Source organism: Rhynchophorus ferrugineus, unplaced genomic scaffold (assembly GCF_030347505.1).
Source record: "Rhynchophorus ferrugineus isolate W39M unplaced genomic scaffold, kcgeb_rfMv2 rfM3, whole genome shotgun sequence".
Classification (NCBI taxonomy): domain Eukaryota; kingdom Metazoa; phylum Arthropoda; class Insecta; order Coleoptera; family Curculionidae; genus Rhynchophorus; species Rhynchophorus ferrugineus.
Window position 1 is genome coordinate 53104033 of NW_027472582.1, and position 27740 is coordinate 53131772.

Genomic DNA, 27740 nt, shown 5'->3' on the forward strand with positions numbered 1-27740 from the left:
AGGAAAATACAAGCAGGTGTGACAAGCGTTCCAAACGGATTGCTTATTTGGAGATAAGACAACAACTGAATCAACCGAAAAGTAACAAACAGTTATTGTCAAAATATAATACTGGACTTGATCGTATTAAAATAAATAAAAATAATTCACTGCATATTGATTTCATTAACAAAAAAATCAAGCACAAATCATTATATATTAATCAACAACTAGTCCTATACGGTATTACTGTCAAATATCGCGGCATGCCCCTTGATAGTTGATTTAAGTGTAAGTCACATATTAGGAACAAAATATGAAGAAGTCAAGCTCAAATGCAGAAAATGTACTCTACTATTAAGTTTTGAAATTGGATATAAATGTGGATTTATAATTGGAGTCTGGAGAAAGATTTATAATATAAAATAAAAAGTATATAAAAGTAAAATAAGAAATAAATGAAAAAAAATCTATTAATAATAATAAAAAAATGTAAAGAATGTAATTCTTATCGGTTTGACAGTGCCAGGTTTGTGAGTTTCAAACATGAGTGCTTGCTATGTTTAATTGGTACAACAATAAATGTTGCTTACACACGGATTACACACTGCAACAACAGATGCGATTTTAAAGTAGCTCCTAAACTAAACCAACTAGTCAACCTGGTACACTAGCAATTATATAATTTATATTAAAGATTATGGTAAAGTACCTTAATTTTATTCCCCCGAAAAGGTATTTTCAGGACATTTGGCGTTTAATAACCCTATATATAACATTGCCTTAAGGAACAACATTTTTGTTATTTTACTAATTATTTTTCCTAGTCATATTTTTAAAATCCCGTCTAAAAACTACTAAAACATATTAATGGGATATACACAGTTAGAATACATATAATGAACAGATAGATTATTTATAAATTGTTAGTTAAAAATAATTTTACAGTTCTTAATTCATACATAATTAATCTCTATCTACCTATTCATTATATAAATTAAGTTACTTTATTGAAATTTCTCTTCCTATTTATTCATTTCAGTTCCAAATGTCCAATGATTTATTTTGCTATATTTGCACATTTAAATAATATACAATTTCGCTGATTTCTAACACTATTATGCACATTCAATTAAGCTTGTTTTGTTATTAAACATATGGCATAATTTAATTTTAATAAAACTGAGTTTCTTAAAAAAACGATATTACTTATGGAGGAAATGAAATATAAAAGAAGAATAACGGGCGTGAATATTCTTTAGTTCAGTTGAAACCGAAATCTAACTTTTATTCACATATTATATAACTGGAACTAATAGTACTTTATTATAACACTATGTCTGATAATTATACTATACACAAGGCTGTTTTTATTCATTGTGCTTTATAAGAGTAATAAAAAGAGAAGTCATTATAGAAAATTAGCTTCAGCTGAAAAGTGCCATTCCATTTTACGACACCTTTTTATAACATGCAATGCAAACATAGGCTAATGCTTTTCTAGAAAGCATCATTAGGTTTTGTTTCCACTGAATAATGTGGGTTAATTTACAAAAAAGTATTGCTTATTTTTTTCTGCGCCTGGAAGAATATGAAGACTGTAAAAGGATTACCATACTCTGGTGACCTATATGCCAAAATATGATAGTAATTTTAATATTATTTTTGTTTATTATTTTTCCTTGTCTAATTAATAACAAATTAAATCTATTATACGTTGGATCATAAGTTATCAGATGTCTCGAGAGCGCTTATCTCAATTTGTTGTATTTACATATCCTTTGTTGAAGAGAATAATTATTTAACAATTTGTATTTAACTAACAACTGAAAATTACTAATATATAGTATCTTCACAATATAGTTAGCATTGCATGGCTATATAGCTTGAGCATTAATGAAGAAAAGGTGTATCGATTGGCAACTGACGGATGGTTCTGTAATACAGAAGGGAAAAGTGCTGTTCTCTTGCGAAAGTAACCCAACGAATGAGTCAAGTTGCAAGAGCTTTTGCTTATCTAAGATGATGAGCGTGTAACCGAGAAAATATTATAAACAAATCAAAAATCCATCTTATTCGCTTATCTTTCTAATTATTCTGTAAGGTTCCAATATTTGGGAATGGCTATAATCTGACATTATATAAACTTCCGGTCTTTTAAATACGGTGTTTAAGACAAATTATACTTATTCCTCATATGTAGTTGTGGAATAAATCCAGAGCTGCAGGTTAAAATGGTTTGGACATGTCTTTCGAATGATAGATGTAAAACGCGACTCACATACTCCGATTTGGTTAAGAATATTCCAAGTTCTGGAGCGTATTGACTTTCTCTAGTAGAGTGACACTCTCCCCGGGCGCTCTTTATGGATTGATGATCGTCTATCGTAATTTTTAAATATACTAAATGGCATTAAAACTATTACCAGTCACAAGTGATTTCAGAAATGCTATAGATCTTTTTCTGGCTCTTGCAAATACACCTATCATACTTTCCGTTTTCCTGTAATACCTAACATATTTTACTGTGAATATAACTGTTTACTGTTTACCGAAATCAGTAATTACTGAATCAGAAAGTTAAAAGTATAATATGTTTATTTAGTTCAATCACTCACTTTTATATATGGATTTTCAACGTTGAGTAAATTGTTCAATTAGTTAATTCCCGTACTTTATGTATTTATGAAACATAAGCTTCCCTTCACTTCAATGCAGTTGGTTCACAATACCCCTCAACTCTTTTCCGGAAGTGAGAGTCCGGAAGGCCGAGGGCTCCGAACCACGGTCCTCAGCATTAAGCCTACCGACTGGCGAGTGACCAACATTAGAAATCATCCCAAGAGACATCTGGTTTTAGCAAGCCTGGTTACCGGCGTGACTGCGATCATTTTCTTGTCGGATTTTACACTCTTGTCTAGGACAAACACATATTTTAAACAATTACAAATATAAATTTACGACCATGCCCCAGCAGGATTCGAACCCGCAGCTATCGCAACAGTAGGGGGGCCATCCCATCACCTTTACCACTGCGCCACCAAGTCGGATATGTTGATATCTTTAATAAACCTTTGCAAAAAATAAACTAAACCTCTAAAATTAAGTATCAATTTAAACAGTTTATAAAAAATTTTTAAATGGTTTTTATAGTGTTTAAGAAATATAATAATTTTTTTCTAAAAAATTTCGAAAAATATCGATTTATCGGTCAAAAAATATGGGCCTAAAATACCGATATTTTTTTCAAAAATCATCTCTAGGTCAGTTCATATTCATTTGTTGGGCTTTCTGATTCATTTCTTTTATGAGTATCAAAATTTTAGCGTTGAAAACGAATTAAGTTTTTTTTACTTTGTATTTGATGTAATATGCTTAGCTATATATGTTTTTTAATAATTACTATAATGACGCTCCCTTGCACCAAAATAATATAGTAAAAATGTCTTTTATTGGAATATATTTGACATTTCTAATTCATCAAATACTTGTTCGTGTTTAGAGCATATTTTATAAATTAAAAGTGTAAGGTTATTATCATGTCTGTTGATGAATGTGATGTCATTTACAATGCTTGAAAGTAATTTTTTTAAACGATTTTTTAATTACTGATAGTTTGGATACAAATATTAGGAATATCTTATAATGTTATATAAAAATAATGACCAATATACTTTTTCTCTCTTAAGATATAACAGGCATCGTTAATATTTAAAAAACAGATCAATGTAAAGATTATGTTAGTATTACATAATAAATACCCTCGATTTTCATACAGATATCAATTTTACAGCATCTGAAATACCCCAGAGACGTATTTTAAATTTAAAAATAAGAAAGGCTATAAAAACTCGCTCTTCTGGCTTTCGTTTTACGTATACTGTAAAAGACAAATAAAAAAGAAAAACAACCACCTGCATTCAGATTTTGGCTTTCCTTTTTTCACACCTCCCGCTCGGCTATGTTCTTCTTTCTGTTATTTAGAGGTTGGGGCCTTGACGTGCTCTTGTTGCCTCGCTGTGTTGTATTTTTTCGGACCGTTCGGAACAGAGCGACTGGGATTAAATTCATTCGTCGTTATCCGCCGTTGCTATTTCTGGGATTCTCCATTTATCTCGTAGAGGGGAATACGCCAAATGTCGTCTTTGACGACGGTAGCAACCAAAATGCCATGCGGAAATTAAAAGTAGGATATTCGGTAAAGGTAATTTGTTAAAGAAACTGTGCAGATCTACTATTTCAGTTTATTTGGTTGGCAAAATATTTTATTTCAAGGTATTTTATTATTTCTCTTGATTATTTTTATGATTTCGAAATAATTGAATAACATTGAGATAATTGGAAGGTTATGTATGTAACCAAGCAATATTATTATTACTTTAATTTTATTCTTCAAATGAATGAATGATGAATCCATATTATCAATCTTTATTGCCTTACTGCCTCTGGTGTGATTAAGAATATCCTATATACTCTGATTAAACTTTCTTTTTTGATATTTGGCTATAATATAACTTACGGTTTGTTCATAGTTCGATGTAGATACATGTCAACTAGAAAACCAACTTATTAGCAGACTGATCTAGAGAAAACCCCAAAGCTGTTAGATTTCTTCATAGTAAGAAACATAACATCCAACTATATAAAAGTCGAAGAAAATTTTGCGTTAAGTTCAGATCATACGCCAGTGATTTTGACGAGCGAAAATATAATAATAAAAGCAAGAAATCCAACGTTAACAAACAAGACAAAAGACTCGGAAGGATTTGATGAAGAATTTAACAAACGAATTCAACTAAACGTACCCCTCAAGACAACTGTACAATTAAATTTTGAAGCAGAAAAAATCGTAGTAGATATTCAACAAGCTGCTTGGAATAATACTCTAGAAATTAAGAGTACAATTATAGGAATTAATTATCTAATAGAAGTGAAGAATATGGTAGATGAAAAACGAAAATGACGAAAAAAATGGTAACAAAGCAGAACACCTGAAAAGAATAATACTTTGAACAATATAACCCAAAGACTGAAAGGGGAGATATTGGAAATTAAAAACAAATCCATAAATGACTATCTTAGAAATTTAGCAGATGATAAAGACACTGATTAATCACTCTGGAAAGCCACGAAATATATATATATATATATATATATATATATAAGCTGAAAATTCGATAATTGAATTAGTCACGCCGAAAGAATTAACCAAACTTATTAAAATTAACATTAATCCCAGGAAATCGTATATAATTTAATAACAGGAGAATTACTACAAATACTACCAAGAAAGGGAATTATAAAACTCACCATCTTGATCAATACAGCATTTAGATTAAAACATGTCCAAACTTGTAGGAATAAATTTTACAGAAGTTTTTAATTGTTATCTGTTTTTTTTTATTAACACGATGCGTCCTTTCAACTGCAATAATCAGTTTATCGTAAAGCCATTACCATTTGTTAAATATGAAGTTATTATTATTTTTGTTAAATTTGAAATAGTACCATAATTACCAAATCTCAAACTCATTTGAGTAACTAAATGGTAAAGACCAGACGGAACACGTGCCATTCCCAGATCTTGGACCAAAGAAGATTAAGACAATGTTCTCTCTGATAGAATTGACCCAAGGATGTACTTATAAAGGTGATAGTGAAGGTCCAAGGGAGAAAATTGGGGTAGTGTTGGATGCAATCTAACTCAAACCTTGCAAAGGAGTCCTTAGATATTTGATTATTTCTATAATTAATAATTAATAATTAATAATTCACATAAAGTTAAAGTAAAGTTTAAATTATTCACTAAGTAAATGGTTTATTTTAATTTCAGTTGTCTTCCTTGTTCAGAAGATGCCCATAATGGTCAGAGTTTTCGTTCAACATCTAGTGGTGGTAGTTATAACAAGTTGAGGCGTCATAACGCAACAAGACAAAAGTTCCGTGATCCAGCTACCTTCATTGAGAATCGCCAAAGACTATCTGACATCGACAGAAAGGTATGTGTAACAGACATTTTATATATTTATAAAGTCTAAGTGTCACCTCAGTTCATAAACAGATTGTTTCACAGATTTGTATCAATATTTTATTAAAGCATATTACCATCAGAACCATTACTTTTTCAATGAATAATACTATGGAGTCCTTAATAAATACAAAAATGTAAGTACTAAATTTTTTAAAAATATCAACTTGTTTACGCTAATATTAACATGTACACTATTGCCAATTTTTATTACCTTAATTGTTAGTGTTGACCATTTCCAATTCACTATGGAGTTTATTATGAGCATTAATATCTACGAGCAGAACACCTTTTTTCTTAAACCGTTAAATTATGTTCAGATTATTCTTCTAGACACAACCCCATATCTATATGTCCATATGAGCTGACAGATCTGAAACTTAACAAATTGTAACAAACGCACAAGTCTATAAATTCGGGTCAACTTTTGAATTCGAGGAGATGAGAATGATACTTAACATTATTTAACGCCCTGGACTCAGATCTTCAGTCCCTGTGTCAAGATTAGTTCTATAGTTGGTGCATAGTGGCAATCCTACGCTCTTATAACGGCTGTTAGAGAGAACGTTGCAAAGTCGATTCAAAGTATTTCGCTTATGTTTGTAGGTGTTACATGCGCGCTAAAGTTGGAAAATCACAACAAATGCTCTTAAAGATGCGTATCTGTAGTACTTTGATTTTGCTATACCAATCACTGACAAGCCATTGGTACTGAAATTGTTTTGCAAAGAAGTGACCACTTGGTGGAAATGTACTTTTTCATCTTCTGAGCCAACATAATAGAGATGACGGAAAAAATATTTAGATGATTTCTGCTTTTACTCGATGAATATCGTCGGCATAAATGCAAAAAATAACCTAATATAAATATAAATACTAATATAAATCCTAATATAAATAAATATAATATAAATCCGTATCATAACTACAAGTGCTAAAAATGTCTCAATAACTTCGCATCATTTTGAAAGCATTTCATTTATTAAGGTATATTTGTCGGACATGATATTTGAAAACTAATAGTGACCGGAAACTAATATAACCTAAACAAAAAAAAATTATAAAATACAATTTATTTTAACATTACAGTACATCTAATACATAACAGGTCAATTTAAATTGTCATTTATCAATTGTCCCCGGCTACAATAGTAAAACACATTTTTTTGGCAAAATTATTATTTTTATTCAACATAATTCCCTTCACGGGTGATACACTGACTACAGCGACTCTCCAACTTTTCGGTACCATTTTTGTAGTACGATTTGGCCTTTGCTTCAAAATAGGCCCCAGTTTCAGCTATTACCTCTTCATTCGACGAAAATTTCTTCCCAGCGAGCATTATTTCTCAATCTCAATCTGAGAACAGCAAATAGTCGCTGGAGGTCAGATCTGGAGAATACGGTGGATAAGAAAGCAATTCGAAGCCCAATTCATGAATTTTTGCCGTCGTTGACTTGTGACACGGTGCATTGTCTTGGTGAAGCGGCACTTTCTTTTTCTTCAAATGCTTCCGTTTTTCGGTGACTTCGTCCTTCAAAAGGTCCAATAACGTTATGTAATAGTCGCTGTTGATGGTCCTTCCTTATTCACGGTAGTCAGTGAAAATTATTCCATGCGCATGCCAAGATACAGACGCCATAACCTTGCCATCCGACTGTTACATTTTCCCACGCTATAGAGCGGGTTCGTGGTGTGCAGTCCACTCGGATGACTGTCGATTGGATTGGAGTTAGGAATGAAATGAAGCCATGTTTCATCCATTGTCACATATCGATGCAAAAACTCGGGTTTATTACGCTTGATTTCCTTCAAACACTGCTCATCAGCTCGTCGTTGTTCGTGGTAAAAAGTGAGCTCGCGCGTTACCCTCTTTGCACAAAGCTTTCTCATGCCGAAATATTCGTAAATGATATGATGCACACGTTTATTTGATATCTTTAGAGTATCTGCTATTTCATTCAATTTCAATTTACGGTTATTCAAAAACATTCTGTGGATTTTTTAAATGTTTTCGTCGGTAACAACCTCTTTTGAGCGTCCACTGCATTCACCTTCTTCGGTGCTCATTTCACCACGTCTAAACTTAGCATACCAATCCTTGATCATTGATTTTCCTGGCGCAGTGTCCGGAAAGTCGCCGCCATCAAGCCAAGTTTTTGCTTCAACTGTATTTTTTCCCTTCAAAAAGCAATATTCTATCAACACGCAAAATTCCTCTTTATTTATTTTTTCCACAGTAACAATAGTTGCTTCATTCGAAATGCTATAATTCACAAACGAATGATCCGACAGCTGCCAAATTTATACCCTCATCTCTTGAGGGTTAGGGCTAACTAAAGCCCCATCTATGTGTCAAGCTGGGGACTTTTCAGTTGACCTGTTTTATTATCTCATTCAAAGTAGAGAGAGCACCAAAACAATGTTTGCCGGTTATATGACATTTAATTATTATCACTAATATTTTCAAGAAATTTGCAGATATTTAACAACCGGATGACTTTTCTAGGCTTATTCGGTTATATTGTTCAAACTTATCAAATAGCGTTGTATCGCTTTTTAATTAGAATAAGTTGAGAAGGAAAATATTGTCTTATTTTAAAACGAATTTGGTATACGTTCAACATCATGATGACGTGAGTTCACTGTAATTTTATTATTTCTATTTACCACATATCTATTTTACCTATATAATAGCTCATTCATTGCAATTTTACCTAAACCTCTTTAATTATTTTCTCTAAGGTTAAGGTCTCCCAAAATGGCTCCCTTGAGTTTTGTTATGTTAGTTACTACTGGAAGCCTATCACATTATATAATTGTTTGTCAATTTTACTACTTATGCACTTATTATACCATACTGGAACATATGCTCTACTATATATCAGTTCCACGAAGTTCCAAGATTGAATTAACTTTCAAAATAGTTTCGATAAATTACTTCCTAACTTTATTTAGATGTTTCTTGAATGCAAGCGTATGATTCTACATTATGACCTGACATTTTGGAGAGAAATAGTGTTAACTTTGACTTGTTAAGAGGTTATTTTTGAATATTCGTTTAAATTTTTTTTTAATAAATAGTACTCTACAACACAAATAAATATAATAACTGTAACACTATTACTTTAACATGTTCAATACTCAAAAATTCGCTTATTGTTTTTATAAAATTTTCACTTAAAATTTTAAAAAAAGTTATATAATATAATTATTCATAAATTTAATAAAATATGTTTTTTTATAAACTTGTCTTTTATTCTTTTTTATTTCAATCGATTCCCTAAAATAAGAGTGGAGAAAATTGTACAATACAGAGGAAATAACAAAGAATATCATCAAAGGATGCAGACCGCAATATTGAAATATCATAAAGTCAGCGGACTTTATTGCATGTAAAAATTCCAATAAATATTTCATATTTCGTCGGTTCAATCATCCGATGTACCATTTAAGTTGGAGCTTTTTCATTGTGGTCCCAAAATGAGATTTTTATCTTTGTGGTGGTAAAGGAACATTAGTATTGTGTTTCCATCATTATTATTGGAATGTTTCCATTATATTTCGGTTACGTTTCGTTTTGTCAATGTTTGACAAAACACGCAAAAATATCTCAACCATAGATATATCTATTTAGCTTTAATGAAATATTGGGTATCGAAATTACGTTTTCCGATTTATTAACGTTGTTTTTTTTTAATTTCAAAATTATATTTGTTATTATTAATTTAATGAAAAACATGATTTTCTACTTTCTTCTTTTAGTTTAATTTGCTGGGATTGGGCTACTGCAGATCTTATTAAAAAATGTATGTTTTATTTGTTGCTTTAACAGAATAAATGATAGCGCTCTATAGTATATTATGTTTATAAAGGTAGTGAGAAGTGTTTACTCGATCAAACGTTATTTCGTTTTGGAATTGAGGTTTCAGGGGGTTGTTTTAGTCATATTTTGCTTTTTCAGTTTTAAAAAGTCTGCAAACGGTTCGACGCCGCATTGATCTGAGACCCCAAGGAATTTGCTACTAAATAGTCATGATAACTATTCATTATTGATTTGCCCGAGCCTAGCCAAACCATTAATTCATCTTTCTACTCCCATCAGCCAATGAGATTTGAAACAGGCGTTAGGAAAACGGACAGAATTAACACGACAACTCTAGACATCACTACTTTTTAGTGATCATTGATTGTCACTTGACTGAAAATTACGTAATTATTTTTTTTAGAAATATCAGGATCTACAATGATATTTTAGTTTTGCTAGACAACTTGGGCGATTAAAATGACACGTGTATCATTAATTAGTGTTTGGCGGTATATATATATATATATATATATATATATATATATATATATATATATATATATATATATATATATATAATATAAACACCACATACATTGTAACATAGTTTTGTCACTTCGAAAGAATTTTTTATATGTAACAGTACAAAAAATGGTTTGCATTTTCATATAATATGCTGCTCATACAAATCATCACATTGCTTGCTTTGTGCTGTTCTTTTGGCGCTATCGTTTTATATCAGCCACAACTCTTTTTTATCGTCGGTCTCAACAGTTAACTTTGTGGTGTGCCACCTGTCCGTCTAAATTTTTGGGTAGACTATTTGTCACTAAATAACATAAAAGCATCACTTTATCTTGGCTGGCCAAGCTTTTGTTTAACAGCGCTTCTAAACTTTGACATGTTAACATCAGCCAAGAATCGCTATTAAAACAAGTGTACTCTTTACATAATATAGAAATGACTTCTTTTCAAGATAGTAAGTACTTCATACAGAAATATCTTGCCAAATTCCTGTAAATTTTCCAGCATTTTAAACTTTTTTCGGCTTTTTAAGAAATCTATTTACGTCGCAACCAAGATTTTTCAATAAACTGTTCAAGGTAGTAAGTACCTCATACTGAAATATCTTGCCAAATTCCTGTAAATCTTCCAGCATTTTAAGCTTTTTTCGACTTTTTAAGAAATCTATTTAGGTCGCAACCAAGATTTTTCAATAAACTTCTTAATTAAAAAGTTTAAAATTAATTAAAAATTCTAAATTATTAATCATGAATGATTAAGAGAGTTTTTTTTAATTGGGCATGTTACAATAAAAAATAAAAATTTAATAAACATTTGGTTCGAAACCTTAAATGGTCATCGAAAATAGTCGGTTTATGAAAAAATATTGTCACTTCTTCATGTTGACATCAAACTATACTTATTACACACTTAAGACAACTTTTATAAACTTGTAATTGGAAAAATATGAGTTTTTTTCCTTGCAAACTCTTTATAAATACCGATACTTTTAAATACTCATACAGATACTCAAGAGAACATTAGACAAACTGCAAATAATTTCCAGGTTTTTTTTAGCCGATTTAGATATATTAACTTTTTTCTGGATAATTTAGAACTAATATATTTTTGACACCTTTTATAATGAGTAAGATCTCCTAAATAGTTTTTAGCATATTGTTGGATCCTGCATTTAATTATTAAAAGCCTTTTACAGAATTAGAATTGGTGCTTTTATTTTAAAAATATCGAATTTTGTCCTTATACCGTATACCACGTCACACTGTGCGTCGTAGAACAAAGCGTATAATACACTGAAATATAACTTAAACAGGACTTGATATGTAAACTGAGCAATCCATACGCATCGTTATTTATACGAAAGCAATGTTGCTAAAGTGAAACAAGTACTTTATTGCAAGGTGTTCATATTATTTTGTCTCCTGTCCAAAATATATATATAAATAAATTATAATTTTTCTTTCATTAAAAGATGTTTTGCTTTATTTTTATTCATTTACTGAATATTATAATTTTTGTCATATTTTGCTATCAACAGAACACCGTAAAGTCTATAATATTCCGGAGAATTATCGAAGCGCTTAATTTTACTGCAATTTAATGCGCTGAAAGCGGGAGAGAAATTTTCAATTCAGGAGGCGAGAGTCGCACGGCGCTCCATTCATCCGCCAAGAACAAAAAGGCCACTTCACCGACCAGCAATGAGATCTCTTATTAGCGGCTTTTCTGGACCTATTATTCCATTGACACTCCACCGGAGCATAAGTTGCCTTTAATTTATTTTCAATTATATGGAACAGCAACGCTAAGAGAATTTATACGATGGTTTAATTAAAACCGAAAACCATATCGTATTTGTAGGGTTTTTTTTAAATAATAATTACATAATTTATTTTCATTAGTAAAAAGTATCATACTTATTTCTTAAACTAATATTGACATCCGTATGTATGTTTCATGTTAGTCCAAGTTTAATTAGTAAAAATGATATGTTATGGGCTTTATTAATATTGAAATGGGATGACCACATGTCGCATGTTTCTAAGGTTAGAACATGCTCATACATGTAAGTTTCTACCAGCAAACGATGATTTTCAGCCGCAGTTTCCTTTCTATTAAATAAGAAATGTAATGTATGTCACAAATGCGCTTTTTTGGTATGACAAAGAGGTATAAATTTATGACGATGTTACTTTCGCAATATATAACATGTATAGCTTTGAAGCTTGATATTATAGTAGAATAAAATGACATATGTTTCAAATCATATCATTGAATACTTAAACCTAGCGACGTCTGTTAGAAAAACCGATAATGGTTTTCCGGCATATTTGGTATATTCTACTAAATTCGTGCAAAGGTTTAGGCAATGCTAATACAAGGCAATAAATCAAGGAGTATAGACAAAGGAAGCAAAAAGCACATGTACCCAATTTCTAACATTAATTCGGTCCCTACTCCTCCACGGATCTAATGTCTACTTCAAGTTTGTTACACCCAAACAGGTGAAGCGGCTTCAAGTTTTCCAAAATAAGCTCCTCAGAATAATCTTAAACGCTCCATGTCAGAAATAATCTAATTCACAGGGAAACTGACACTCAAGAAATCAAGCACTTCATATCTTAAACCTTTCACAAACAACAACTCAGCTTAAGTTTTTCTGAAAACGCGCTGGGGGTATGTTAAGAGCTTAGCACCGCGTCACCGCTAAGCCCCCTTTTTCGAGGTTGAAACGGCCTTATCCGTCGCTGCAGTCATAATTTTTCCCCCATGCGACAGCATCCAGTCAAGTTCGCGAATCATCCGGGTCCTCGTGCCCAATAACGGTTACTCGGTTGAGGGATGCTATATCTGCAAATTTAATGTAGTAGCAGTAGCGACTCACAGGAGTCAACTCTGAGACGGTTTCGGTTTAGTGTATTGGTAAGCCCATTAATTCCACTGCCTAATATTAAACCAGAACCAAAAAAAAAACAAATTTATAGGTAATAATATTATATTTTATGCTTTTTGAATTTCAACAGGAAAGTTTTTGGAGGATCTAAACAATAATATGTCAATTTGCGAAACTGGAACCTCTAATGGTGGTAGTATGCAATAAAACCTTGATAGGATGGTTTCATCGGAATGTTTGAATATTTGAAACTTTGAACAAGGTTTCAGAGGACCAGTTGGTCCAACCTCTTAATCTACCACCAGAAACCAAAGGGATATATATCATGAATAACACGAAATGCCTAGGTTTAATCTTGAATTAAAGGTGATCCACCACAGAAGTGAGTTAGTCATGTAAATAGGTGTTTTGCAATATTTACGCCATTTGTAAGGCAAATAAATGTTCAGCATTATTATTATGTCACAAAAGCGGTTTACACCGCTTGTAGCATAAGTATCAAGGAGGCGTACAGTTTCTGCCACCTATATGTAGTTTTAATCCACATTCTCCGTGTATCTATACATTGTTAAGTATGAATTTGTCGTTTTATTGCATGCGTTGGAAGTATTTGCCAAAATAATTAAGTTTCATATCACTTAAGGTATCTTGAGCATCCGTTTTCGTCAACAGATTATAATATCTTTTAAACCCTTCATAAAATTTGTAACAATTCAACGAAAATAAACTCAAATTATATATGTTAGTCTTTATATTCTGTATATGATGCTAAAGTTTGTCAGAATGTCATAACATGTTACAGAAGACCTTGCCTTCAGCTCTTACATATCTTCATATTTGTACAACAGTTTTCCGATATAACCATTGATGTTCCATTATGTCTATTGCTTTCTTTGGTAATCGAACAGCGAACACAATTAAGCAGTTCGGTATATTAGCTTTTCCCAGTGGCAAAAAGCGTTATTGTCAAATGTGTAAGTAAGTCCCTAGATGCACTCGATATAAATATTGAAACTAAACTCAAGCTTGAAAATCGAAACAAACATCACAGGACAATATTGGCGAGTTAATAATATTTTTTTCGTTATAATAAACATACTTTTCAAGATACTTCTAACTTGCCGAATATTATGAAATATTTATAGTAAAATTGTTATAATTAATTACTTTTATTTTTTTACCTCTTAATTGCTACCAAGGTTCAGTATGTAAATATTATTTCTTGAAACCTATAATAAATTCTGTTGTAATTAACCGCGCCCACATTATATTTTATTGAAAAAAAAGTCTAACGGAAGAGCTCTGATAAAAAAAACAAAGCATTTCGACTCTTTGTTATTTCTTATTTTAATTAAGTCGGTGTATATTTTCATGACATTTCTTTGCAAAATGGAGGTAAAATTAAAACCTTAAAACTTGTGCGTCAAGCGCCAATGAATTCGAGAGATAAGAAAGGTCATTCCTGAACTCGGTTTTTTCCTTGAATTTTTTGAATGACTTTCCAAAAAAGTGTAGAATAAACCCTCCACTGTATAAAAAACGTCATACAAACGAACAATTTAACGATTAAGAAAAAAATAGTTGGTCTAACGCAATGAATTTAATTGGATTTTTTATGCAGTGCTTTATAACGAGCTCTCATTTTTACCAAATATTTTTCCAAGCTTACGCTTTATATACAACAATTCAAACATCATTATAATTCCAGCCATGTTAGATTAAAAAATTACTAACAACGATTTTAATGTTTTGCACCATTCATTATCATACATAAAACCTATATATCATCATAGTAATAAAATAAGCCATGAGAGTTATCAAAATAGGTTTATATATTTTAAAAATAATTTATGTATTATGAAGTATACCTTGAAATAAGTAATTAGTCTTGGCATACCAAAAATAGTACCTAAAATAAGTAAATATCGTGGTATTCATTATGAATTCCTTCTATCGAAATTAACTGTTAATAGTACGTCACTGCAAAAGTAAGGACAGGCTTTTAAAATTCATTTTAAAAATAAGATTCTACAACTGTTTGGAGCCATCGAAAAAGTTTTTCCATACATGTATTATGTGCTAGAGCGATTACTTTGAAGGGAACTATGTAAAATGTTAAATATATGAAAATAGTAAAATAGTAAGCAATATTAATTTTTTTTCTTTGTGACTAGTATATGGACGAACGGTTTAATATTACAAATATTTTGATTTTAATTTTAGCTCTTTTTCCTCCATTGTATTGCTCAAAACAGATGTAATTAATCATTAATGTATCACTCAGTATTTACTCGGTACAAGTACAATAAAGGGCGTCCCAGTAGTGAATTCGTTTTTATTTCGACTGTTTTCCATCATACGCAGGTAACGGTATTTGGTTTACAGCGTTGTAAAAAATTAAAACTGCAATTTTGCGTTTATTCTACAAGAATAACGATTATCCTGGCTTGGCCATAACCCACAGCTTACAAGATACGCATTAGTAGTACTAGTTCGAGAAGTCAGTATGCCCTATAAATTTATCTCTAGCCAGTATGCCAATAGACTAACCACCTAGAGGCATAAGGACATCCAGAATGGATGGAAACGTCAACCGTTTGTGACAGTCTATTAGAGATGACCCAACATAATGATTGGGTTCGCTCTTGGTTATGTTAAACTTGAGTAGACCTATAGTTCATCACATTATTAAATAGCATTTACATTTCCGCTATTACAAAATTATCATTGCATAAGGTATTAAGCCCGATGATACTATTAAACCATTCGTGTTTTGTTGATAAAAGATACAAAAGCGTTTTGCAAGTTTCAGCAACATATCGGTATCCATTTTTCATATAAATTTGTATATCCCTAAGCAGAACTGTAGATATTAGTCTGAAAGAAACCTATTAGAATTGCATCATACCCCATTATATTTCTTCAAGATTCGTTTTGCCCACCATATGGAATTGTTGACGCTAAGACTCTAAGTTCGCAACTCCATTTCTAAAGTTTCAGTTTAAAATCGAATGGATATAAAGAAGTTAATTACAGCATATTTCCAAATTGTTGTTTTCTATAAATACACATTTAATGTTTACTCTCTGATTTGTTATTCAGTTTATTATAATTAGGTAAATTTTAGGTATATTGATCGTATTAATCTATTTATTATTTATATATCTATTATATTAATTATTGTTTTATAAAATATCACATAACCCTGAAAATTGTGATGTAATTTTGGATGGCTACAGACGGCCTAACAATATATTGTAATCAGCTAATTGAAATAATTCATTTCTATTAATACTATATAGAGACGAAATTTTACGGGATATTCAAGAATATTATTAGTTTATGTATTACAGTACCTACCTCTAGCTTACAACTAGTAATTACAGACTTACTACAGATCTAAAGAGTGAATTATATTAGAAACTAAGACATATTAATTAATGTGATACTTACATATAGGAATGGCATTTCAAACGCAATTTATATCGTAATTAAGGTTATCGTCGTTATATTATTATCGAATCTTTAATGTTTTTGTAATTTAAAAGTATATTTGGATTATTAAAAATAAAAGTAAAATTATTTTTAATATAAGATATTTTATTAAAAACGCATTACGTAGAGAACATAACGTCATTTAAATGACCGTCAGGACTTTCAAGACAGTTGACTATTTATTGTAAATATCGACGAAGCTATCAAATGAACACAACAAACATGAAATGGCAAAAACTAAAAAATTGTGCTCAATTCATACGTATATTGTGGTTAAAGTTTATTTCATCGCTTCAACATAAACGCCATAGAATGCAAATTATAAACGGTCGTAATTGGTGTCAAATTTAATAGTTTTTAAAACTCCCCAGGCTCTGCCTTCCTCCTTCTGAGCGATTACCATCGCCTTTCACCTATAAGAATAAGATTTGGGCTGAATAATTGTAGTAATTCTCTAGTCGGTGACAATAGTAATAGGATGATCGGATTTTTACGAAAGATTCATTATTGTCATAAAATTTAACTCATATGAATCGTTCCCTTAACTCTTAATAATTACAGTTTGTCTTTGCATCATTCAACTGTTTACCCCTATTGACGTTCATTTCTTCTATATCCATTTTTATCCATGCATACTTTGTTTGTCATATATTTTACTTTAATTTATTATATATGTTTTATTTATACATGTAAACATTCGTGTTGGTGCACGTTCTTTGTCGCGAAAGGACGAAAAAAAAAATAGTTTTAAAAATTGCGATTGAAAATAGTCATATTATATATAGTTTATATATTTTATTTGTCATTTATACAAGCCAAATATTGACCTCATGTTTGATTATGAGAAACAACAAGGTCGTGTGAAAGTTATACGTCCCTAATGGTTTTATGTCACTAGCAAACGCTTGTGGAACATACAGTGCAACCATTATTGAACATAAAGATAACGCCAGGAATTACAGCCAAGCTAGAAGGCTTTAATACATTATTGAACAGCATTTGCATGACTTGAAAAAGATCCAAAAAAGAGAAAATGGTTAAATGATACCAATATTGTCGCTTCAAATCGATTCACCACAGGAGTTTTTTTTGTGAACGGAAAAATATATATTCTTGTAAGTTTCCGTACCAATGCTAATAGCCTTGTAATAGTGTCTTGATAGTGGTAAATTCATTAACTTGCACAACTCTTGAACACAGGTTCCAAAAGTATTAAAAAGTTCTTTCAAATTTCAATTGGAAAGAAATTTTATCGTAAATTCAATATAATCAATAAATGTTTTAATTTGTGGGACATAAAAAGACTTTAAAATCGACAAAAAAAAATTTCATTGAGTCATTAATTCAAATATTATTTTTTCTCATGTAATGTAATATTATTTGTAGTTTTAACCCAAATAATAAAGGTAATACTCATTAAATTTGGTTGTCTTATTATTTTCATATTTAATAAACACTTTGAACAAAAAAATGGTAATATTAAATCAGAACAGATTTTAATACTACGTACTATTTTCCTTAAATGATGGTTATCACGTACAATTTTTAAAATTTTTTTAATATCTACTTGCGATAAATCATCTTATTGTAAGCTGATTTATACGGAATTTTTATTTATAATTGAAGATATAGCATAAATAACGAAATACTTTTATGTCTAAGACGCTATTCTTATTAAAAAAAAATTATCGCCATATTAATTAAAGTTATTATGGCTTATATTATTGAATTTTTGAGTACTTTATTTTCTTAGTTGTTAGTTGATTGAAACTTTTTCTCATTACATCACAGTTTTAATTAAACTTTAGCAGTCAAAACTAAAGCGACCGTTGATTGATGTAGTTATTCGTTGTAGCTGATTTTCCGCGCCGAAAAATGAACTTAACAATTTCAGTTCGATTTTTAGCCAGTCGAAAATAATTAACAAAAATCGCGAACTAATTAAAATCCATTTCAGCGAGTGATTTTCTTTTAACAGGGTTGACCCGTGGCATGTAGGACATGTCGTGGAGGCGACGCGAGGGGTATCGGAAAAAGAAACCCCTTTGATTTCGATCTGCGAAAGTTGCTTGTTATCTTGATAAAACCCGGGAAAAAATAGAGGGACTGCGTGATATCACGAAAGCATATTATTCAGAAACACAAATTTCGACAACGGTATAAATTTAGCATTGTGATCGTGTGTATGTAGTGCGGAGTTAATTGATTTCTTTTTTCTAAATCAATGGCGCCGAAGTTAACGCGGTAACTACATTAGCTGATTTTTGTATTGGTATTTTTTTTAGCTTAGAAACAAAAGGTATTAATAAATTACCCTTAAATTGCTAGATATTTTTCTTTATAATATAAACTTTTAATACTAATTTGGCATGATTTTTTTTTATTACTCTTCGTGAGTCCACAATCTGCCCTATTGGCAATAAGTATTTCTTCTGTCTATATTATATATACATGGCATGTAGAAAATCACTTCATTAAGCAATCTTCTGTATAAAATATTATCTTAATTAATTAGTCTTATCAGGTAGTGTTAAACGTTTTAGTCTACGCACTTCACTATCACGTCGCATATTTAGCTGATTAGCGAGTACATTGGGATGCACTGACACTCTTTCGAAGTACTTCACACAAACACGTTGAATTACACTCGTTATAGGTTCTAGAGGAATATCGCGTTGTATCACTTTATTTGAAATATAGTACGGAACATCAACAATGGCACGCAACACCTTATTTTGGAACCGTTGAATGATGGATATATTTGATTTGCTAGCAGTACCCCATAGTTTACTTCCATATGTCCAAATGGGCTTGAGTATAGACTCATACAGTAATACCTTGTTATCTAATGATAACTTAGATTTGCACCCAATGAGCCAATACATTTGATATAATTTTAGTCCCAGGTGTTTCCGTTTAGAAAGTATGTGCTTACTCCAGGTTAGGCGTCGATCTAAATGCATACCAAGATATTTAACATGCTCTGCTTGGGGGAGTTGACGATGATTGATATTCACTGGTGGACATGTTCTTCTACGCAGGGTAAACGTTATATGCGTGGATTTTGATTCATTGGCTTTAATGCGCCATGTCTTCAACCATAATTGTATTTGCTCCAGGTGGGTTTGTAGGTTTATTGATGCTGTGACTGGATCTTCCTGGGATGCTAAGATTGCTGTATCGTCTGCATATATTGCCACAGTAGTTATTTTTGTGGTGGGCAGATCAGCCGTATACAGGAGATACAGTACTGGACCCAGTACACTACCTTGCGGAACTCCTGAATATATGGTATTTAATTCGGTATGTTCATCGCCTTGATTTACAATAAAATGTCTGTCAGTGAGATACGATTTTAGTAGCTGATAGTTCGGATGAGGGAGAAGTTTCTTTAGTTTAACCTGCAAGCCCGTATGCCATACTTTGTCAAAAGCCTGAGATATGTCTAGGAAAGCAGCCGAACAATATCTTTTGGCATTTAGGTCAGCGTTTATTTTGTTTACAAGTCTATGCACTTGTTCTATAGTCCCATGCTTATTGCGAAAGCCAAACTGATGTTCTAGAATAATTTTTCTTTTTTCTATTATATAGTTTAGCTTTTTTATGTATAATTTCTCGAAAACTTTCGAGATTATCGGTAATAAACTTATAGGTTGGTAGGAGGTCACATCTTCTGGTATTTTTCCTGGTTTAAGTATCATTAATATTTTAGCTACTTTCCAGATACTAGGGAAGTAATTAATTCGTAGCATAGCATTAAATATAAATGCTAATAGTTTTATACCCTTTTCTGATTGGCATGAATGAAGTAAAATTATTTTATTTTACCAACCTTGGAATAAGGACTAAAAAAAATTAAAGGCTAAAGAAGAGAAGAGAGAGTTAAGTTAAGAGGAGAGAAAAGTTAAGTTTAGTGAATATAATAGGAAAATAATTTTTAACGTGTCATTTAGTGGCAGCTGTCTTGCAATGTTAAAGTTTATTAGCAGTTTAAAGAAGAATATTTGGAATCTATAATTTGGTGCTATTTATGAGAAATCAATCTTCAGTCTGGATCAAAGTAGGAAGTATAAAATAGAACAAACCCATTCAATATTATCATTCAGCTAGTTCTAGTTTAATTTATGTCATAGTTATATTGCCATGGTAACCTTTATCTTAACTATATCTGAATACATCATGTAATTATTCTGTACTATGTATTTGTACTCCTAGTAGAGTATGTACTCCTAGCACTCCTCCCAAAGAGCTGGACCAATTTTGATGAAATGGTTTGGCTGTTATTGAGTGAGTCCCTGAATAGTTTAGATTAACAATTGGACTAGATAAGTGGCGTTGCAATGGGGTTTCAACAATCTTTCTTTGATTTTTTTAAAAACTTTCTTTTCTTTCTTTTTTTTAATATAAAACATATTATCACAACTCCTCTCCTACCAGATTCTTCATTTATTTTAAATAAAAAAATCTTTATATTTACTATAAATTACTACAACATCATCACAAATACAAATTTATAGTAGCATCTAACTAGTAGGTATCTCAAACATTATTAAATTGCGGGTTTATAAAAATAATACACAAAATATTTTGGCCATGGTCAACAGCTACATATTATATATAAATAATACACATTAATAACAATTAACATATCATTGTTTAGGCGTTTTATTTTTTATGTATGCTCCATCATAAAGTTGAACTATAAGTGATTCATATAGAATGATACCACGTCTTTCTGAATGAGGAGGATATATTGGTCAACATTCTCGGAAATCACAATTAGTTCACAACGGTTTATTAAATAAACGACAGAAGATTAATAGAGGGAAATGACAAACATATCCATCACTGTGTCGCTGACTTACACAGGACACATAAACATCTGCTACAACACCCAATGACGCGTACGTCAATTCTCCATTTTATGTTAGAACATAAACTCTTCACAAGTTATCATTAGTGTTACGAATAAAAAACACTGTCAAGCATTCTTTTTCTGCTTCAAGTTGAACTACCACGGTTAAATTATATGCCAAAATCATTGACAATTTTTTTTAAAGCCATAGACATTACCTCAATCAAAACTGTTTGTACGTAAAATACGTAAATTGGATTCACTTTCAATTGGCATCATTTGGAGCAACAAAAATAGTTCATAATGAGGATAATCACATTTTTTTATCAGCGTTTAAGATTCAAGGTCAGATGCATCAGCGAATTAATTATTTTATAAGTTCTCAGTAAAACAAAGTTCCATACTATCTTTTCTTTTCTGTTCTGTACTAAAAACTATCTATAAAATTAGTTTTAGATACAATAAACATATTATATTTTAAAAAGTATTACAATATTATTATATGGTAGATCAAATGAACATATTTTGAAACCAGTGTTCTATACAACAAATCTATTCAGGGTGTAAAAGTTTTTAAATAGGGCGCCGATTATGGACCCTTCATATGCAAATAGTTCACGTGCAATTGTTTTTCTATTATATTCTCGTAGTTTTCATCAAAAGGAAATCACCCATTCATGACATGCTGCGAGTTCTTTCGATGTCGAATATTCGGAGAATAGAGGTAACATGATGGATATTTGGATAGACCGAGGAAACTGAAGCGCAACATAACGTAAAACGATGAAAAATCAACAATTTCATACGCAACACTTGTAACTGATTGTACGACAAGACGGAAAATGTTTATTTGTTCTGCTCTATAAAAGCCGCTTTTTTGTTGTTATATTATTTAGTTGTGAACGTGTTTTTGATGGAAAACGTTCTTTTTTGTTTATGTAAACAACAAATGCGTTGTGTAAAGTAATGCTCAGATAATAGAATAATTTTGGTTTCTGTGTCTTTTTAAATTATAATTAATAACGTTAGTAAATATGCCAAATGATGATCAGTATATCACTAGTAATGTTGGTATTGATGTGGATCATTCAAAAGTAATGATTACTGTAATTCGAAAGTTCTCTTTTATGTTTTAGGATTTTATACGGATTTCAAATAATTGGTGTTTCGGTTGTTATATTACTTCTGATTTTATCACTGCAGGTTGATTGAAATTATGACCAATCATAGTTATACGTAGTTTAAGAACAAATTTCGTGATCATCATTCTGAATAGATTGTTGCTTCGTTGTCATTAGGTCCTCAAATTAATTATTGCGAGACTAACATTAAGGCATCGTTGGATATTTAGTTTTAATATAATAGAAGTCTCTGGGTATTTCGTCCATCTGCAAATTTGTTAATAATGTGTGGATTATTCTTGATTGCATTATCTAGTAGTATTTTCAATTATTTAGAAAGTAACATTTTTGAAGAAAAATATATATAAATACAATATTGAATATAACCACTCATATTTTTAACTAGATTATTTTAGACTGGATTATACTTTGTCATAATTAGATACTAAGGCAAATGTTATCAAGTTAACCATCATTCTGAAATATATTATAGTTACGATTGCAATATAATTTTAGTAAAATCTTTTGCTTTTTATATATAAATTTAGCTTGTTATGTTATATTTACAAACATTAAAATAGTACAATGATTGATTTTTACATTAAAGGGGATGACACGTGTTAAATTTTAGGAGTTTTTGATAAAAACCGTTTGGGGTAGAAGAATTTCGTTTTGATATCGTTGGTTTATTTTTTTTAATGTGCATTTCCATATATGCAACTCATTGGTCCATATCGGCTTTCCGATATGACAATATATTTGATTTTATGTCAAGTTGAGAATATCTTTCAATCAATCAGTATTGTTGCTTGATTTTGAATCTGATTTTCTCTATTTAAAATGGATACCGCGTTGTTTATCTCATTCTGCTCGAGGAATCGTGCATCAGTCAACTAATATAAATAGGTCTTTTTATCATTTTACAGAAATGCAAAATTAAGAAGGGCGTCTTTGGATGTATAAATCTGTAGTTTTTCAGTGCAGTCCAGTTCATTTGCAGATGTTGTTAACTGCAACCTATCCTTTCGCTACGATCTTATGCAGAGATATATATTTTGCTATGATACGTGTATTCAGAAAATGTACTATTTCTTTTGTTGTTAGGATGTCAACAGTATAGTTATAGGGTGCAGTTTAAACGTTGATAATGCTGTTTCATGCGATACTCTAGATTTTCTTTCGAAACATCTGATGAATGGCTAACGTGTTATATTTTCTCTATTCACCCATTACAATTTTTACTACTTTTAAAAGTAATGCCTCAAATATTAAAACGTTAAATTATAAAGTGACTATATTACAATTTTTATATATTACAACTGAAGGCGGGATTATATCATGGAGAAATTTATGTTCAATTAATTTATTTTTTAATTCCTAGTCCACTAAGTCTCTCTAAGTCTACTTTAATATACTACTAGATTAATATTAAACGAAGATTAATATCCGATTTTCTGAATTTAAAGCGAGATGAAATATTTTCTGCGGCATAACTTTAGTGTTAATACTCCTAAGTAACTTTGAATTTATATCAAGGCGTTTTAGATGAATGAACCTTTTGAAAATGCACGCTCTACTATATTATCATTATTTGTCTTATTTACCACCGCGTCGTTCTACCGCAGCTTTCACTAATATCATTAAAAATTTATATATTATAATATTTCACAGAAGAGCTATATATAACATGGAGTTATATTATATAACTAATTTCTATATGTTAGCATCTTTTATTTTTAAGCAAATAATTCTGAAACATGCCCTGATTTATTTTTGACAAAAATAATTTATACAAGATAGTTAGTTAGATGGTTAGATAAACAAGTAGCAAAATACTTAAACTTGATAATATATTAACTCAAGATTTTCCTTAATTTTGAAAAATTTAGATAAGAAATAAAGTTATAAATGTTCCTGCAATATTATCATTTTTGACAATTCTATTTTCTATGTAGTATCATAATACGACACAGTATAGACCCTTGCATGGCAATTAGAAATACTGCACATGGTATTGTTTTCCATTATATGACGTTTTGAATTAATCTTTTGAAAGTGCACACTCCACTGCAAGTCAAAATATGTGAAAAGGTTTATAAAAAAGATTTTAAAAGTTTACTTAATAAAAATGTTTTATTTTGCGGAATGATACAAAGTATGATAATGGTACAAAGCGACCATGAAGGTTCTTATCTATTACATACAGTAATAGACACATTTAATAATTACACCTTCTGTCTCACTTATTCCCTATTAGGGTAGATTTTTAAGACATGGTTAGATAGTCAGGCTTACCTCACAGTACACCCATTTCAAGGAAACGGTCACAGGGATGAACGTACTCGTTATTTCCTTTGTGCAAGTTATAGTTTCTATAAAAATTGTTTTTGAGTATGGATTCTAACATAGCCTGCTAGTTTGCCTTTAAAGATCTTAGAGATAGCACTGTTTTCATGGTACCCCTCTCTAAACTAAGCTACTGCATTCCGCTTTTGGTGGCGGTTCATCTTAAATTGCAAGCTTCTGTCCAAATTCCAGTTAGTTCGTAGCAACTTCAGTCTACTTTTGGTCGCCTTACACCTTGAATTGTGATGAATGTGCCGACAATCTACGGGCTAGGGGTAGTTGAGCACTTTCAATCCAACTTTTGTAATATTTCAGCTTCAGTTGCGATACTTTTGTCCGATCTCAACTTAACTACACCAAAAAAGGCTTCGAATAACTGCGAAATGATTGGCAATCCAAAGTCAACCTGCCTTCTTTTCTTGATAATTATTTCCGTTCCGGTTAATTGAATTAATTCAAAAGAAAATAATTGATTGGAAGATATGATTTCCCAGGAATCCAAATGACATCGACAGTTAAAATATGTGACGCCGGCTTTTAATTAATTTTGATTTTCTATAAAGGGTACTTTCTACAACTAAGTAAAAGATCGTAAAATAGACCCAGCTTTATTTTTTACAAAGACATATTATACTAGACGACTGTCCCAAAAGAGTGTTGTATCCACATCAAAGCTAAAAAATTGTTTTTACAATTATTGTTGTAGTTACCGTATGATATTTCCATTGTTGTATCTAAATCATATTAGACCCTTGAATAATCCTTTAGATAGATGTAAATTATGGCTCCAAAATCAGACAGAAGTTAAATATTAAATAAAAAAAATTACATCCTTAGATACCTAACAAAAGTCATACAATATTCAGTGTATATAAAAAGTATTATGCGGTAAACTAGGCACTAAACTTTATCCTGAAATATATTCTAGGAAGGTATTATGGAATTTCACGATTATGGAATATTAAAGATACTTGTTAATATACCAAGAATAATTAATAACCAATATATAGATTTATTCCAAATATGAAACATTCAAACACTTTTTCTTATATTAATCTCCTAGAACGTCAACAATCTGCCCGTGGGCAATAAGTATTATTACATGATTTCAGTTATATAATATACATCAGTTATAGAATACACATCCTGATATGTAGAAGGTCACGTAAATCTTATTCTAGATACTATTCTAACTTGTTTTAAAGTATATCCTAACTATTATAAACTATAAACTTATTCTCGATATTCTTAAATCTCACTGTATGTGTCTATTAATTAGTTCGTATGGTAGTTTGTATTTGAGCCTATTCACTACACTGTCATCGCGCACATTTAACTATTTGGCGAGTGCATTGGGATGCATTAATACTCTTTCAGAGTACTTCGTACTAACGCTCCGAATGACGCTCGTTCTGTGGGGATATCGCGCTGAATCAGTTTGTTGGACACGTAATATGGGGTATCGACAATGACTCGCAACACTTTATTCTGGAACCTCTGGAGGATATCTATGTTAGACTTGTCATTAGTACCCAACAGTTCAATACCATAGGTCCAAATGGGCCTAAGTATTGACTTATACAGTAAAACCTTGTTATCTAATGATAATTTAGATTTATGCCCTATCAGCCAATAGATTGGGTTTGGTTTAAGTCCAGGCTGTTTGCGTTTTGTCACTATATGTTTTTTGTATGTATCATGTCAAACGTAGATCGAAATGCATTCCCCGATATTGAATATTGTCTGCTTGCGCAAGTTGATGATTATTCAATTTTACTGAGGGACATGTTCTTCTACAAAGGATGAATGTCACATGTGTAGATTTTGTCTCATTTGCTTTGATACGCCACGTTTTCAACCACAATTCGACTTTATTAAGATGAAGTTGAAGGTTTCTTGTGGCTGATATAGGATCCTCGTATGATGCTTAAACCGCTGTATCGTCACCATATGTTGCAACAGTAGTATTTCTTGAGGTCGGTAGGTCGGCTTTATTCAATTTATATATATATATATATATATATATATATATATATATATATATACAATAAAACTATATATAATAAAATGTCTATCTGTGAGGTATGATTTCAGTGGTTGAAAGAGCATATGTGGCAAAAGCTTTTTCAATTTAGCATGCAATCCAGTGTTCCACACCTTGTCGAAGGCCTGGGAAATATCGAAAAATGCAGCGGAGCTATATTTTTTATCGTTTAGGTTTTTATTAATTTGGTTGACTAATGTATGTATTGTTCTGTTGTTCAGTACTTATTACAGAAGCCAAATTGATGGTCTGGAATCATATTTCTCTCCTCTGCGAGTCTCTTAATGTATAGTTTTCTGATTTTTTCCCAGATTTAAGAATCATAATGATTTGAGCCACTTTCCAAGTACTAGGTATTGCATTGCATTAAATATGAATGTAATTAATTTGATGCACTTTCATGGAAGCTTTTTTAAGATTCTTCCAGTTATTAAGTCAAAACCAGGAGCTTTTTTAGAATTGATTTCTTTAAGTATTGTTTGTTTTACTTCCTTAACATTAAATTTACTTTATAAATAAACTTTCGCTTTATCTTTATCATTCCTAGCCCAGGTATTGTTGTCAATTTTATCATCAGAGAGAATACTCCGTTGCATCAGTTGCCGTTAAGTTTTCTTAGTAGTTTTGATTTCCTTGATTTTGTTC

The 27740-nt window shown here is 31.0% G+C and overlaps 1 protein-coding gene across 3 annotated transcripts in view; it reads left to right on the forward strand.

The window, feature by feature from the left end:
* LOC143193589 (uncharacterized) overlaps nt 1-27740 on the forward strand; it is a 397105-nt gene that overhangs the window by 98174 nt on the left and 271191 nt on the right. For all 3 annotated transcript variants that reach the window (XM_076399903.1, XM_076399905.1, XM_076399904.1), the window contains exon 5: nt 5813-5978. In XM_076399903.1, the coding sequence (XP_076256018.1) occupies nt 5813-5978 (166 nt within the window). The remainder of the gene's footprint in view (nt 1-5812; nt 5979-27740) is intronic.